The sequence below is a fragment of the Anomaloglossus baeobatrachus genome, chromosome 9 (genome assembly GCF_048569485.1).
Source record: "Anomaloglossus baeobatrachus isolate aAnoBae1 chromosome 9, aAnoBae1.hap1, whole genome shotgun sequence".
NCBI classification, from domain to species: domain Eukaryota; kingdom Metazoa; phylum Chordata; class Amphibia; order Anura; family Aromobatidae; genus Anomaloglossus; species Anomaloglossus baeobatrachus.
The window spans coordinates 116,540,756-116,556,889 of NC_134361.1; the positions used below are offsets into that span (position 1 = coordinate 116,540,756).

The following is a 16,134-nucleotide window of genomic DNA, read 5'->3' on the forward strand; positions in this document are numbered from 1 at the left end:
AAGCTCTATATTTTATGGTAATTAATTCCTTTTAATCATCTATTGAAATATAAAGGACTCACTGGATTGTGGACGATCCACTGCAGACAAGAAATGTTATGATTACACAAAGAAATTCAAAGATGATAGTTTACAAAATGACAACATAACATGGAGATATTAAATGGTTAAAATCTGCCATGGAGAAAATAGACTCCAAATACACAAGCGTTCTTTTCATTATTCTTGGTCCATATTTAATGTAAAGGCGAGTAACTAACCACAAAAGGAAGGTTATGTTTGAGACAATCGGGTAATTGCTAAAAGTGCGGCTTCTTTAAAGGTTCTTGTTCATCATTTTCAGCACTATGTAGCAGATAATTCCTGGTGGTCGAGATCAGGAACATGTATAAGTGTAATCTCTCCCGACTCCCCCATACACAGATACACTTGGCTCGTGCTTCTGTGGTCTCTATGAGAAAGCTGCTGGGAGACGTCTCTAGTAACGTCTTATCTACCTCCAAAAAAAGAATTGTCTGTTCCAATTCCGAAGGCCGGATCTTTCTTTCCCCAATGTCATCTGTTGGGGGAGAGTTGGGAGGCCCCATACACATTACATGTACTGCTGATCCTACTGAAATTTGTGGGTTTGGCCGACTTTTATTTCATATGTCTGGGGAACTTTCCATAGGAATTCTATTTTCTGGATGGTCATAATATTTTTCAGAAGACCACCATAACATAGTCCAGACTAACGTGTCAGTAGTGGCCTAATGTCCTCACAGGGTCAAGATGAAAGTTTTGATGACTACTGGTTTCCATTAGAAAACATCCTTATAACTTCCTAATAACATAACATATGTGCTCTGCTATGTAAATCTTCTCAGAGGAGCGGATGGTGTATGCTGGTATATACCTGTATATAATGTGCCGGGCTCAGGATCCGGTTTAGGGAGTTGCAGCTCTATTTGTACAAATTTCTGCAACAAATCTGCCTTGTGTAAATATACACTTATACACGTCAAGAGTAAGTGACACATATGAAAGATACATTGCTATTACAATACTTTGTTCTACAATAGGTCATGTCCATTACATGCTCAGGTCACTGAAACTGACATCAAGAGTCTCTAATAAACAGTAATGTGACTAAACAAAGAAGAGACAGGAAAAACAAGATAAGCGCCTGAAACTCCATTGTCCAGCTAAACCCTGACACTCCTAGGAGCAGATAATAAAATAACATTTCCTTGTAGAATGATGGAAGTTTATGGTCAGAATATCACATTGAAAATGAGTAAGAATAGGAGTCTAGCTCAGATCGTTAAGATAAGAATGTATTGCTAGATTTTACAAGATATTTTCTATTTTAGGCATTTTATAGATTTCCCAAGAAAGGAGAAATAACGTCATCCAGCTCATCAAGAGCGGTCTCTCAATCAAGAAAAATTGCCAAAGTGCATCATGTGAGGCCATGAAAGTGGAAAGAATACGAAATGAAGTCTGTCCATCCATTCAAAAGCCAACAGGTGGACGTCCAAGCAAAATATCGGAGACAACAAGTCGGCTCATCACATCACATCACAAGGTCAATCACTTCTGGTGCTACAAACACGTTAGTAGAGGTGGCTTGTATGCTTCATAATGGAGAGATCACAGACATCCATGCAAGAACTATGCAACACACATTTCACAAGTGTGGAATGATTACCAGAAAAAAGGCAAAGAAGCCTCGAATTCAATATCAACATGAGAAGCATTGGTTCTAGTTTGCCAAAAAAAGGATGAAAAGTGGACAGCAGAAGATTAGAAATGGGTGACTTGGAATGATGAGACAAAAGTCAATAGACCAGGCTGTGATGGGTGCAAACTGGTCTGGAAGAAACAAGGCAAAAAGAGGCTAACGGATAGAAAAAAAACTATTGAAGGAACTGTCAAGTTCAGTAGAGGAAGCCTAATGTTATGGGGTTTTTTCACAGCCAAAAGCTTTGGATACGTGACCAAGATCGATGCTGCTCTAAATGCTGAGTTATATGTGAGTATCCTACAAGAGGAGATACTTCATACACTCAAGTACTATGAGTATGAAAAGGACAACAGTGTTCCAGCAGGACAATGACCCGAAGCATACGTTGATATTAGCGAAGAAATGGATCAATGACAATGAAGTAAAGGTGCTGGATTGGCCCCAACAGTCCCCAGACCTCAACCCAATCGAACACTTGTGGGTAAATTTGAAGAAAAAGAGCAGCCCAAAGAATTCAGGCGGTGATGAAAGCTAAAGGTGGATTTATAAAATAATAAGAATGGAAATTTAGATTTTTAGGAGCAAAACAGTAACAACTAACCATATGCTAAATAGTTGAAAGTCAAATTTATGTCACAGACATCTTGGTTTTGGAGATTACTTACAGCTTTAGGACTGGAGCCTCTCATCTCCATTTGGCTCTCTACATTTAAATGTTGCTTTGTTTCTCTTAGTACTGAAATGGTTAATGTCAGTTTGTAGCTAGCAGCTTTTCCAGCAGGTCACAGGTTCCTGCTCGGTGACAGTTGTGGAGGCTCTATAGGGCCTGGCTAAGGCTATGTGCGCACAGTGCGTTTTTCGCGGCGTTTTTGCGCGTTTTTCGGGTGCGTTTTTGGCCTCAAAACTGCAGGACTTTGCTTCCCCAGCAAAGTCTATGAGTTTTAATTTTTGCTGTCCGCACACATCTGTTTTTTTTCAGCTGCGTTTTTGTGGTGCCACAAAAACGCAGCATGTCAATTATTCCCGCGTTTTTCACTGCGCTTTTCATCCATTGAGTTCAATGGGATGTTGAAAGACGCAATGAGAAACGCAAATAGCTGCGTTTTGGTGCGTTTTGAAGACCAAAAACGCAGCTATAAACGCAGGAGGTGGGTAGTAAAGTGACGTGTACAGGAAGAGGATTCCTTCTGTCAGTATATACAGAAGCGTGAATCCTCCCGGTACCGTCACCGCCGCGTTCACCTCCCGTCCTGTGCATGTATGCTGCCGTGCGGCGCCATGTCTGGGCGGGAGGTGGAAGCGGCTGCGAAAACAAAAGTTAACAGTAGAAAAAAAAAAAAAAAAGTTATACTCACCTGTCTGCAGACTCCCGGTGCCATGCCCGCTCCCATCTCCTCTCACGGTATCACCACCAGCGCTCCAGCTGTGTGCAGACGGCAGGGAAATCTCCGATGGATGCAGGACCTGGCGATGGATCACCTGATGCAGTCACCTGACGCATCAGGTGATCGTAAGTATCGCGGTGACGCGGGCGCCCGGCCGGTATCAGCGGATGCGTCAGGAGACTTCATCCCTGATTACCGGCAGCTGCTGCAGCGATCGGACAGGATCAGACTCTCATCCCATCGCTGCAGGAGCTGCCGGTAATCAGCACATAAGTGAGTATTATTATTTTTTATTTTTTTTTGCACCGATGCATCTGCTGATTGTATAATCGGCTTTTATACAATCAGCTGATGTGTGATGTGATTCAGGCACTTGATCCTGACACATCATCTGATCGCTTTGCCTTCCAGCAAACCGATCAGATGATATTGGATCCGGATTGGACGGCGCGGGACCCTGACCCAGGATTACTGCGGAGGGGGGTTCTTTATTTCAATAAAGATGGAGTCACTAACTGTGTTGTGTTTTATTTCTAATAAAAATATTTTTCTGTGTTGTGTTTTTTTTTTATCTTTACTAGAAATTCATGGTGGCCATGTCTAATATTGGCGTGACACCATGAATTTCGGGCTTAGGGCTAGCTGATAATATACAGCTAGCCCTAACTCCATTATTACCCAGCTAGCCACCCGGCTTCATAGCAGCTGGAAGAGTTGGATACAGCGCCAGAAGATGGCGCTTCTATGAAAGCGCCATTTTCTGGGGTGGCTGCGGGACTGCAATTCACAGCGGGGGTGCCCAGAAAGCATGGGCACCCTGCACTGTGGATTCCAATCCCCAGCTGCCTAGTTGTACCCGGCTGGACTCAAAAATTGGGCGAAGCTCACGTCATTTTTTTTTTAATTATTTCATGAAATTCATGAAATAATTTAAAAAAAAAAGGGCTTCCCTATATTTTTGGTTCCCAGCCGGGTACAAATAGGCAGCTGGGGGTTGGGGGCAGCCCGTACCTGCCTGCTGTACCCGGCTAGCATACAAAAATATGGCGAAGCCCACGTCATTTTTTTTGTTTGGGGGGGCAAAGAAATCCTGCATACAGTCCTGGAAGGAGTATGCTGAGCCTTGTAGTTCGACAGCTGCTGTCTGCTCTCCTGCATACACTATTGGATGGAGGATGCTGAGCCTTGTAGGTCTGCTCCCCCTGACTCTCCCCCAAGCATACAGTCCTGGATGGAGCATGCTGAGCCTTGTAGTTCTGCAGCTGCTGTCTGCTCTCCTGCATACACTATTGGATGGAGTATGCTGAGCCTTGTAGTTCTGCAGCTGTCTGCTCTTCTGCATACACTAGTGGAGAATGAAGAACACATTGATGAAGGAAATGACATCAGACCTTTTTTTTTTTGTTCACTGATAAAAAACGCATAAAGACGCAGTGAGCAAAAACGCAGCAAAATGCAGCAAAAAAATCGTTTTTTTGCCACGGGTGCGTTTTTGTGCGGTTTTAGCGGCCAAAAACGCACAAAAACGCAGCGTCAAAAAAACGCAGTGTGCGCACATAGCCTAAGAGTGGAGGGAGTGCTGCAGGTGAGGATAGGAGGTGCCCATCTATCCCTCTCACTACAGCTAGGGCCCACCATTGTTATTTTTCCCCTTTCTTGTAGTATTGTTTGCTGTATTTTTGTCGTGTGTCAGACATCTGTTGGTCCAAACGCGTCCACCATATGTAAGTGTGACAATTTATGTAAGAGATAGCCAAAATGATTGCCTACAAAGATGATTGTATATAAATTAAAGTCAGTCTTAAGGTCACTTTACACACAGTGATATCGCTAGCGATGTCACTGGTGAAAGCACCCCCCCGTCGGTTGTGCGTCATGGGCAAATCACTGCCCGTGGCGCACAACATCGTTAGTCCCCGTCACACATACCTGCCTAGCGACGTCGCTGTGGCCGGCGAACAGCCTTATTTCTAAGGGGAAGGTTCATTTGGCGTCACAGCGGCGTCACTAAGCGGCCTCCCAATAGAAGCGGAGGGGCGGAGAGATCCCGCCCACCTCCTTCCTTCCTCATTGCCGGTGGCCATAGGTACGATGTTGTTCCTCGTTCCTGCGGTGTCACACATAGTGAAGTGTGCTGCCGCAAGAACAATGAACAACCTGCGTCCTGCAACAGCAACAATATTTGAGATTAGAACGACGTGTCAACGATCAATGATATGGTGAGTAATTTTGATCGTTAGCGGTCATTCGTGCGTTTCACACGCAACAACGTCGCTAACGAGGCCGGATGTGCGTCACAAATTCCGTGACCCCAACGACATCTCGTTAGTGATGTTGTTGCGTGTAAAGCCCCCTTTATGGTCAAGGTTGTAGTGCATGGTGAGATATGGAGCCTGAAAAACAAAAGTTCAAAACATTATTACCCTTTTTCTCATTACTATAACCATAAAGATCCAACATATAGAGGATTAAAAATACAAAACCAAAGAAAACCTCTAAAAACAGACTTTATTTTACTATATTAATATCAAATTTGATTTGGTTAAAACAAAACCTTTTGCTCATTAGTATATATATCCCTAACCAAACTGTGATATGTCAAACTAAAATGGGACAATGGAAAACACCTGAAAAGGATAAAGGTAATAGGAACCATCAGCATTGGGTCCAAACAGAAAGGGAGCATTGCTCAGCAGACAGGGAAATTGCTTATGGACTAAAAGGTCACTGATTCAAATCCAAAACGGTGGATTGCAACTGAAGGAAACCAACGTGTGAAAGTACCCTATGGGAGAAAAAAAACGCTGCAAAAATGCTGCAAGAATTGACGAGCTGCAGATCTCAAAATTGCAACTTCTTAAATTGAGTCACATTTCTGAAATCCCGGAGCTTTTGCTGGTGCTGTAAAAAGCAGCTTTTAATTTACATATAAAAACACAATGGAAAATCTGCATGTGAACATGGCCTTAGACCTCTTTCAGAGTCAGTGATTTTCTCACACAAAACAATCAGTCCGAGTTTCATCAGTGATTGTAATCAGGTTCATCAGGTTTTCATTAGAGTTTTGTTAGTTGTTTTCAATAATGAGAAAAAAGAGAAAGGTTTCTCCAGCTTCTCCGATCAGTCAGGGAAACACAGGCAGCACACGGATGGCATCCAATATTTTCATGGACCCATAGACTTTAATTTTATTCTTTATTCATGAAGGGATAAAATATTGATCACATTATTGCATGATGCCGTCAGTGTTTTATCCCCTTATGTAAATAGCCATGTGTTAGGCTATGTGCCCACGTTGCGTCGAGGTAGTTGCAGTTCTAAACGCATCCTCTGGCAGAAATGGTATTTGCCAAAGTTGATTTTGACCACAAAAACGCTATAAATACGCTTGCGTTTTTACTGCGTTTTGGCCGCGTTTTTACCGCGATTTACTTGCTTTTTCATTGCTTAAAGTCAGATGCGTTTTGATGACAAATACACTGCTAAATAAAGTTTTAACATTCAAACATTATGAAAAAATAGCAAAAAATAACATATCAAGATTATAATCAACCAAAATAGCTGATTTTATTAAAAAGATAAATGTTTGTTAATATTTATGTATAAAATAACATTAAATGAATGTTTTTCTTAATTTTAATTGTCAGAGTGTGTGTGTGTGTGTGTGTGTGTGTGTGTGTGTGTGTGTGTGTGTGTGTGTGTGTGTGTGTGTAAAGGGACATATCATGCCTTTAATATTTTAATATAATGTCAAAAACGCATGCAATTAAATTGTCAAAAATGCTTGTCTGTTGCATCCAAAAAGCATGTAAAACGCTAGGATTTTGATGTAGAATGTGTTTTTGATCTTCTCATTGATTCTAATGTTATCAAAACGCAGCTCAAATGGCAAAAACAATTGACATGTTGCTTCTTTAAACGCTGAGTTTTTGCGTAAAAATATACAAATTAAAAGCAGCGTTTTGAACAGCAAAGTGCGCACAAGAAATCCCTATTTCTCATAGACTTTGCTTGGAAATCAAAACGCATGCATTTTGGCATTAAAATGCTGCAGTTGAAAACGCTGTGGAAACGCATGTAAAAACGCAACATGGGCACATAGCCTAAGGCTAGGGCGCCACTTTGCTTTTTACCTGCTTTTTACCTACTTTTTTGATGCTTTTTCAACTGCAGCGTTTAATGCCAAAATGGATGTGTTCTGCTTTTCAAGCAAAGTCTATGGGAATTTGGGTTTCTTGAACCCACTTTGCAGTTCAAAAATGCGCCTTTTTGTGGCAGAGATTTGGGCAAAAACTCAGCTTTGCAGTTCAAAACTCAAATGGCAAAAACAATTGACATGTCAAAAAAAAGCATCATTATTACAGTAAATTGTATGTCTCCTGATCCTCGCCAGCTCATTATTATTTCATCAATCAGTGGTAATTTTTACTTATTGATCTTTACAAGTCAAAGGTCCCTAAGATAACACAGAGACGTCTTAGGTAAAATCCAGAATAACCCGATGAGTAAGTTACTAGGAAGGTTTTATGAGGTCGCTGGAAAATCCTTATTGCATTATAATTAGCCACGTTCCCTGAGGCATCACATACAACTTCATTAAGATCATGGTCACATCAGACCAAGACTCTGGAGCAGGAACAGAAACCTGAAAAGCAGAAACCTACAAGATAATGATTCTAGTGCCGCGCCCGGAGGAAAAGCTTCTGGTGACATCGGCCACTTTACATCGCGCAGAAAATGCCACAATTATTCTCTGTGTTTCCTGGGCGGATTCTTCACTTAGCTCCTCCTGTTTCCTTTGACATAGCAATGATGTAAGAATACAGATATATATATATATATATATATGGCCAAAATAAACATCTCTGGACAGAACTAAAGACACAAGACAGCAAAACAGCCATCAAAAATCCCAGCTGAGACGTCTCAAGTGTCGTCACGATGCTTTCTGCACTTGTCAATGTAAGTGACATATATACGAGGATTCAATTAACTTTCCTAAAACTGACTTTTATTTTCCCCATTTCTGTGCATAAGCAAAGATGTATACATAGATAGATGCACTGATTATTCACATTTACATTCCTCAGAAATCCGTCTGTGGATATCCTACGGATATATTCAAGACTTGCAAAAACAGCATGTTATATTATTAATAATTATTATTATTATTAATTTGTATTATTATTATTATTATTATTATTATTATTATTATTATATGACACATTCAGCAAGTTATCACATTTCCCGACATTTACTCTTACATATTTATTTGCTATATTTCTTTCTTGTGCATTTATTTTGGAAATTCTTGTTATATTTTAAACAATTTAAAGAAATTATTCACAGTTTATTTTGTTAAAACAAATTGATATAATTGTTACAAACACTTTTCAAACGTTTTATAAATATTTCCATCTCCTGCATTTTACAAGTGATGTGAGGATGGAGCGGCCTCTACTGGTTGGATCAAGCATTACACTCACAGGCAGTTTTCTCAGTTTAGGACAAAAGTCTTTTGGTTTTCATATAGAATCACTGATATTTCACAGAATAAATTGCATTATATTGCTTTTACATTAAAACATTAGAATATATTATAGACATTACACTATAACCTGATTATATAAGTTGTGTCCTCTCTATTCTATATGCAGTTCCCCCTATAATTGGTTTATAAGACATTGATTTGATAGGTAATTCAGTGTAGCCCCTTACTAAGCCTTATTTCCCTGCAGTGAAAGGATCCGTCAGCTTTCCTGACCTGTGTTAGTAAATACGTCTATTCCTCATGAGATGTTTCTTCCTTAGATCTCTGATTTGTGATATTTATCTGTGATTCCTCTTGTGAATTTATGAGTAATCTGAACACTAGTGGCCGATTCAGAAAGCAGATTTTCCTAAAATTATAGAGTAAAACTGATGTTAAATTTTGTGTCACTTGAAGTTGCTCAAAAATGAAGCAACTTTTGCCATTTTTACATTAGTACAGGCCGGGCCCGTCCTCGCTCTGAAAAGTGAGTGGAGATTGTTATGGACGGGGCACAAAGAAGCCCAATAAATTCATTATAATTTATACTACAGATGCAGATCAGCTTACAATAGAATATACGACGCATACATTTCTGCTGGTGGCACATAGTGGCTGAGAGATATCCCAAACTCATTAAAGAGGCGCACACTTCCTTAAGAATCTGTCAGATCTTACTCCAGAGCTCCCTTCATTAAGACAAGTGTAGAAACGCCAGTCTTAAAATGGAGCCTGTTATTAGATGTATTCTGCCCAAACCACAAGCAGCATGAATTAGAGCCCGTCTGTGCGACTACAGCCCGGTGTATCTGGAAATGCTGCAAAGTTTCAGGAAGAACATAGTATGAAAAGCCGAGGAGAGACCTGAGGAGTCGATAATGGCCCGACTTCTTCTCTCCTGCTCCATAAATGCATATATGAGAAAGACCTGTCAATCAGCAGGAGCGGGGCGGGTAGAAGCCGGCGGGGGGCACCGGACTGGAGCATTTCATAGAGAGACATACCTGGCTACAGTCACACAGTTTGACTCTGATTCATGTGGACTGAAGTTCTGGCAGCATTAATCTAATGACAGGTTCCCTTTATGGAATTGGGGATTATTGTTACAATTTTCCCTTTTGATACTTCACTCTACACAACTAAATGCTGATCATTCAGTGCTGCCATTGTCACACAGGACATAGACGTGTCCTGCTGGGGTAACACTCAATTCTCAATGGATTCATACATTTACAAAAATAATAATGGAAGAATAAGGGACAAATAGCAAAGAAATATTAGAGGAATAACGAGAAATAGTGGAGGAATAGTGGAGGAATAATGGAGGAATAATGGAGGAATAGAGGAGGAATAATGGAGGGATAATGGAGGAATAATGGAGTAATAGCAGAAGAATAATGGAGGAATAGTGGAGGAATAACGGAAGAATAGTGGAGGAATAGCAGAGGAATAGCGGAGGAATAATGGAGGAATAGAGGAGGAATAGTGGAAGAATAGCAGAGGAATAATGGAGGAATAAAGGAGGAATAGCAGAGGAATAATGGAGGAATAATGGAGGAATAATGGAGAAATAATGGAGGAATAATGGAGGAATAATGGAGGAATAGCGGAGAAATAACACAACACTTACCTGTATGTGAACTGGGCACATGTGCACTAACATTAGAGAATCACAGTTGTCAGTGTCTCATACGAGAAGATTTATCCCGCGTATTCTATAGTAATGTGATCGCCAACACATGTTCTAGTTACAATGTTTCTTTCTTCCAGAAAACGGAGACATTTCATAAACTATCGAGACATCTTCACAAGTCTGCAGTGAAAGGTAAATATTTATCATCACCCTCAACGTTCTCTCTTTCCCCTGAAAATGTGACCTTCATGTGACCTTGCACCATGAGGCCAGAATGATAGTAATGCAGAGATTGACTTTATAAGACGTTGTATCAGACACAGATAAAACAAAGAAATGTAAGAACAAAGTAAAATCCCCTGCACAATAGAGGGTGAGGACACTTTACTAATGATACGTTTCCTTCTAGTGATTACTGGAAACCAGTTGGAAGACACAGTAACCAGCAGTTTTGCTTCATTTATCGATGGGATCCGCCCGGAGCATCTGTCTGATGTCGTCCGTCACAGAAGTAAACGCATGATCCTGGACAACATTGGTGTGGGACTGGTTGGCAGCACAACACATGTCTTTAAGATTGTGGTGAAATACTGCCAGGTAAATACCCACAATTTTCCATTCTTAAGGCTTCCGCCACACATCCGTGAAAAACGTGCGTGTTTGGTCCGTTTCCGTGTATACTGGAGACACGGCCAAACGTGCACCAATGTTACTATATCTCAGCGGTTACACTTGCGTTTTTGGTTATGTCCGTTTGTCCGTCTCCGTGATGCGTTTTGTGGGCCGTGTCTCACGCCAGCATGTCCGTTTTATTCACGCAACACGCAGCACGGACCCAATGAAAGTCAATGGGTCTGTGCGCACGTCCGAGTGACACGGACGCATCTCTGTTTGTTCCCTGTATGTTTTGTGCTTTTTTCATGTCATGTCAGTCTTTTTTCTTTTTATGTTTCGTTCTCTCCCTCAGTCCGTCGGTCGGTCTCTATGTCTGTCTGTCCCTCTAGCTGTCTGTCGGTCAGTTCCCCCCTCTCTCATACTCACCATTCCCCGATCTCCGGCGCGGCGCTGTTCTGCTGTTATAAAAACTCCGGCGGCTTTTCCTCTTTTGAAAAAGCCGGCCGCCCATTAATCAATCTCGTATTCCCTGCTTACCCCGCCCACCGGCGGCTGTGATTGGTTGCAGTGAGACACGCCCACCACGCTGAGTGACAGGTGTCACACTGCACCCAATCACAGCAGCCGGTGGGCGTGTCTATACTGTGCAGTAAAATAAATAAATAAATAATTAAAAAAACGGCGTGTGGTCCCCCCCCATTTTAATACCAGCCAGATAAAGCCATACGGCTGAAGGCTGGTATTCTCAGGATGGGGAGCTCCACATTATGGGGGGCCCCCCACCCTAACAATATCAGTCAGCAGCCGCCCAGAATTGCCGCATACATTATATGCGACAGTTCTGGGGCTGTACCCGGCTCTTCCCGATTTACCCTGGTGCGTTGGCAAATCGGGGTAATAAGGAGTTATTGGCAGCCCATAGCTGCCAATAAGTACTAGATTAATCATGTCAGGCGTCTATGAGACACCCTCCATGATTAATCTGTAAGTGACAGTAAATAAACACACACACCAGAAAAAATCCTTTATTAGAAATAAAAAACACAAACACATTCCCTCATTACCAATTTATTAACCCCGACAAACCCTCCATGTCCGGCGTACTCCACGGTCCTCCAGCGTCGCGTCCAGCTCTGCTGCATGCAGGTGACAGGAGCTGCAGAAGACACAGCCGCTCCGGTCACCTGCACGCAGCTAATGAGATGAGTAGCGCGATCAGCTGCTGTCACTGAGGTTACCCACGGCCACCGCTGGATCCAGCGGTGACCGCGAGTTACCAGACTGACAGCTGCTGATCGCGCTACTCATCTCATTAGCTGCGTGGAGGTGACCGGAGCGGCTGTGTCTTCTGCAGCTCCTGTCACCTGCATGCAGCAGAGCTGGACGCGACGCTGGACCATCCTGGAGTACGCCGGACATGGAGGGTTTGTCGGGGTTAATAAATTGGTAATGAGGGTATATGTGTGTGTTTTTATTTCTAATAAAGGATTTTTTTCGGGTGTGTGTGTTTATTTACTGTAATTTACAGATTAATCATGGAGGGTGTCTCATAGACGCCTGACATGATTAATCTAGGACTTATTGGCAGCTATGGGCTGCCAATAACTCCTTATTACCCCGATTTGCCAACGCACCAGGGTAAATCGGGAAGAGCCGGGTACAGCCCCAGAACTGTCGCATATAATGTATGCGGCAATTCTGGGCGGCTGCTGACTGATATTGTTAGGGTGGGGGGCCCCCCATAACGTGGAGCTCCCCATCCTGAGAATACCAGCCTTCAGCCGTATGGCTTTATCTGGCTGGTATTAAAATGGGGGGGGACCGCACGCCGGTTTTTTTAATTATTTATTTATTTATTTTACTGCACAGTATAGACACGCCCACCGGCTGCTGTGATTGGGTGCAGTGTGACACCTGTCACTCAGCATGGTGGGCGTGTCTCACTGCAACCAATCACAGCCGCCGGTGGGCGGGTAAAGCAGGGAATACGAGATTGATTAATGGGCGGCCGGCTTTTTCAAATTAGAAAAAGCCGCCGGAGCAGTGTGAACGCCGTGCAGCGCCGGGGATCGGGGATCGGTGAGTATGAGAGAGGGGGGGACACTTCAGTCACTCGGGGGATTAGTGGTCACCGGTGAATCCTTCACAGGTGACCGCTAATCAGTACACGGCACAAAGACAGAGCCGCGGCATGACAATGAAGTCGGGTGAAGTTCACCCGAGTTCATTCTCATCCCGCTACTCTGTCTTCCGACATGTAGTAACGACATTTTGCATCACACACGTACATTTCACACGGACAACACACACACATGTCAGTTATTTCACTCACGCACACACGGACATTCCACACGCACATACGGCTAGCATACGGGATACACACGCAGGCCACACATACCATAAAAACGGACATAAAAAACGGAAAACGGACCCGAAAAACGGCCCGTTTTACACGGACGTGGTTTTCACGGATGTGTGGCGGAGCCCTTACATGGAGTCTGAATTATACTGAATAGAGCCCAGATATGGGTGTACAGGGTGTGATACTGATAATGGGGGAAGTATTGAAGAACATTGGTGTATTCGGTATATTAATGCCGCGTTCTGGGATACACATGTGATCGGGGCTCTGATATTTTGTGTCAGAGGTTCCATTAATACTTGTAAGTTATCATAAAATTATTATTTTGGTTAAATTTTTGTGTATGTTATTGATTATTTTAGGACCTGCACTTCTCATCCTATGGAAATTCTGCCTTTTGTTCAGTCTACGGCCAAAAAGGTTTAAAGCTTTCACCAACCCTGGCAGCCTATGCTAATGGTGTCGCTGTAAGTATATAGTATAAAGAGCCATAGTAACAGGAAATATAACATTGTATTCAGCACTAACCGGTCATCATTTGTCAGAAAATGGGTTCTCCTGTCTTGTGATAAAACTTTGCAGTTACTCTACATGACTGCAGTCTCCTGAATTCTTGCTGCACACACACCGCACACTGTCAGGATTCTCCGGTGAGAGCGGGTGGTCATGTGGCCGTAAGTATGCAGCTACATGCCGAATAGACGTGCTCAGCCTCACTCAGTTCACTTGTATTGAGCACGTCTAGTCTGAATGTGGCCAGAAGGATGAAAATCACAAACTTACGGTCACATGACGACCCCAGCAATGTAGAATCCTGATAGTGTGCGGTGTGTGTGCTGTAAGAGTTCAGATGTCTGCAATCATCTAGAGTGACTGCATAATTTTATCACCAGACTGGACAACCACTTTAATCATAACACAAAAGAAGGCTTATATAGATAATCTGCCTATTCACACAGGTGCACTCTATGGACTTTGACGATACATGGCACCCTGCCACCCACCCATCAGGCGCTGTGCTTCCTGCCATTCTGGCACTGTCTCAGATGCTTTCACATGACAGAAGAGTCAGCGGGGAAGATCTCCTGACAGCGTTCAATGTAGGGATTGAAATTCAAGGAAGACTGATGAGTTTCTCTAGTGAAGCAAAGAATATTCCTAAAAAGTGAGTAATTCGCTCTATTGAGCGCATAGTGACTATTGCTGAAGAAAACTATGTTACATTGTATAATTTATTACAATTAGTTCATGAAATGTTTTCTTTTTTACAGATTTCACCCACCCTCTGTCGTCGGCACCATGGGAAGTGCAGCAGCTTCAGCCAAACTTCTTGCATTAGACAAAGACCAATGTACCCATGCCCTGGCGATCGCAGCCTCTCTCGCGGGTGCTCCAATGGCAAATGCTGCCACTCTAGCCAAGCCATTACACATCGGCAATGCAACTAGATTAGGGCTAGAAGCTGCCATTCTGGCTGCTAATGGTATGGAGGCCAACTCTCTCATACTTGATGATGTGCCCGGATGCTCTGGTTTTAGTGCTTTTTATGGTGACTATCAGCCTAAAGCTCTTTCTTCACCTGGAAATCAGTATGAATTTCTTCTTGAGACGCAAGACATTGCTTTCAAGTCCTTTCCAGCACATTTAGGAATGCACTGGATCGCTGACGCTTCTGTCTCAGTGAGGAACAGGTTTGAAGAGCAATATGGTTCATTTGACCCATCTGCCATTCAGACTATTGTTCTTAGAATTCCAGTCTCCAAATACATCAACAGACCCTTCCCTGACTCCGAGCATCAGGCTCGTCACTCCTTCCAGTTCAATGCCTGTACGGCTCTACTGGATGGGGAAGTCAACATTAAGTCTTTCCATGAAGAGAAAATGTTTCGTAAGGAAATCCATAATCTCCTGAGCAAAGTGGTAGTGGAGCACCCACAAGACAATGAGGCCAACTTTGATAAGATGTATGGAGAAGTGGCCTTGCTGCTGAAAAATGGAGATGTGATTATTGGAAAATGTGACACTTTTTATGGGCACTGGAGGAAACCTTTGAGCCGAGAATCTCTACTGAAGAAATTCATGTCCAATGCTGGTGACATCCTACAGAAAAACCAAATTCAGGGGGTAATCCAGATGGTAGAGAATCTAGAGAGTATCTCCGATAGCTCACAGTTACCCCTCCTGCTCCAGTAACTTCAGAAAATGGTTCTTATTTTATAACTGAAAAGAAAAGACTGAATTCAGATGTTTACAAAGATTCCTGTAATCTGCCCAATGCAGCGATGACCAATGATGGTCAATGTATGTTCAATAAGTCTTAGTTTGGATGTGAATATTTATGTATATTTATATTTTGGAAGTGAAGTGTCTGTGTATTCATCGGAGACAGGATAGCCGTCAGATTGGGATTACAAGACAACATCTGTCATAGAAAGATATGTGATTTATGTGTGCGCCGTGTGCACAAACCCTAAGTCAATGGGGCCGGCTGATCACCGCTGAGATCTCTCAACATATGGATCCAGCACAGTGTTGTGGCTTCGGTAATAAAATATCACAATTTGTATTATTTGTACAGTAACTAATCATGTATGGATTATCTGATTAACGGAATTAGATAAATGATTCAGCAACTTATGTCCAGTCTGGAAAGTTGTTGAATTCTGCTTCTGTGACCCGATCACAAGTTTCTCCTTTCTTTGTATATAAAACTCGATTAAAGTATCTACGATGATGTTTTTTATTTTGTATATTATTTGTAAGTTATTTAATAAATTTTCATCAAACAGTATTTAATATCCAGCTTGCATTCTTTATCACAGGCCTTTAGAAAATATATTTTTGATATCATAAAAGTATAATGAGATGTTGTGATGCACCTTT

At 42.3% G+C, this 16,134-nt stretch overlaps 1 protein-coding gene across 1 annotated transcript; it reads left to right on the forward strand.

Annotated features, from left to right (window-relative positions):
* Positions 1–7,971: 7,971 nt before the first annotated feature.
* Positions 7,972–16,026, forward strand: LOC142250554 (cis-aconitate decarboxylase-like). Its single transcript, XM_075322733.1, has 6 exons — positions 7,972–8,073; positions 10,412–10,466; positions 10,684–10,871; positions 13,614–13,718; positions 14,211–14,416; positions 14,523–16,026. The coding sequence occupies exons 1-6, from the start codon at positions 8,053–8,055 to the stop codon at positions 15,442–15,444; spliced, it is 1,497 nt and encodes a 498-aa protein (XP_075178848.1). The 5' UTR covers positions 7,972–8,052; the 3' UTR covers positions 15,445–16,026.
* Positions 16,027–16,134: the final 108 nt, after the last annotated feature.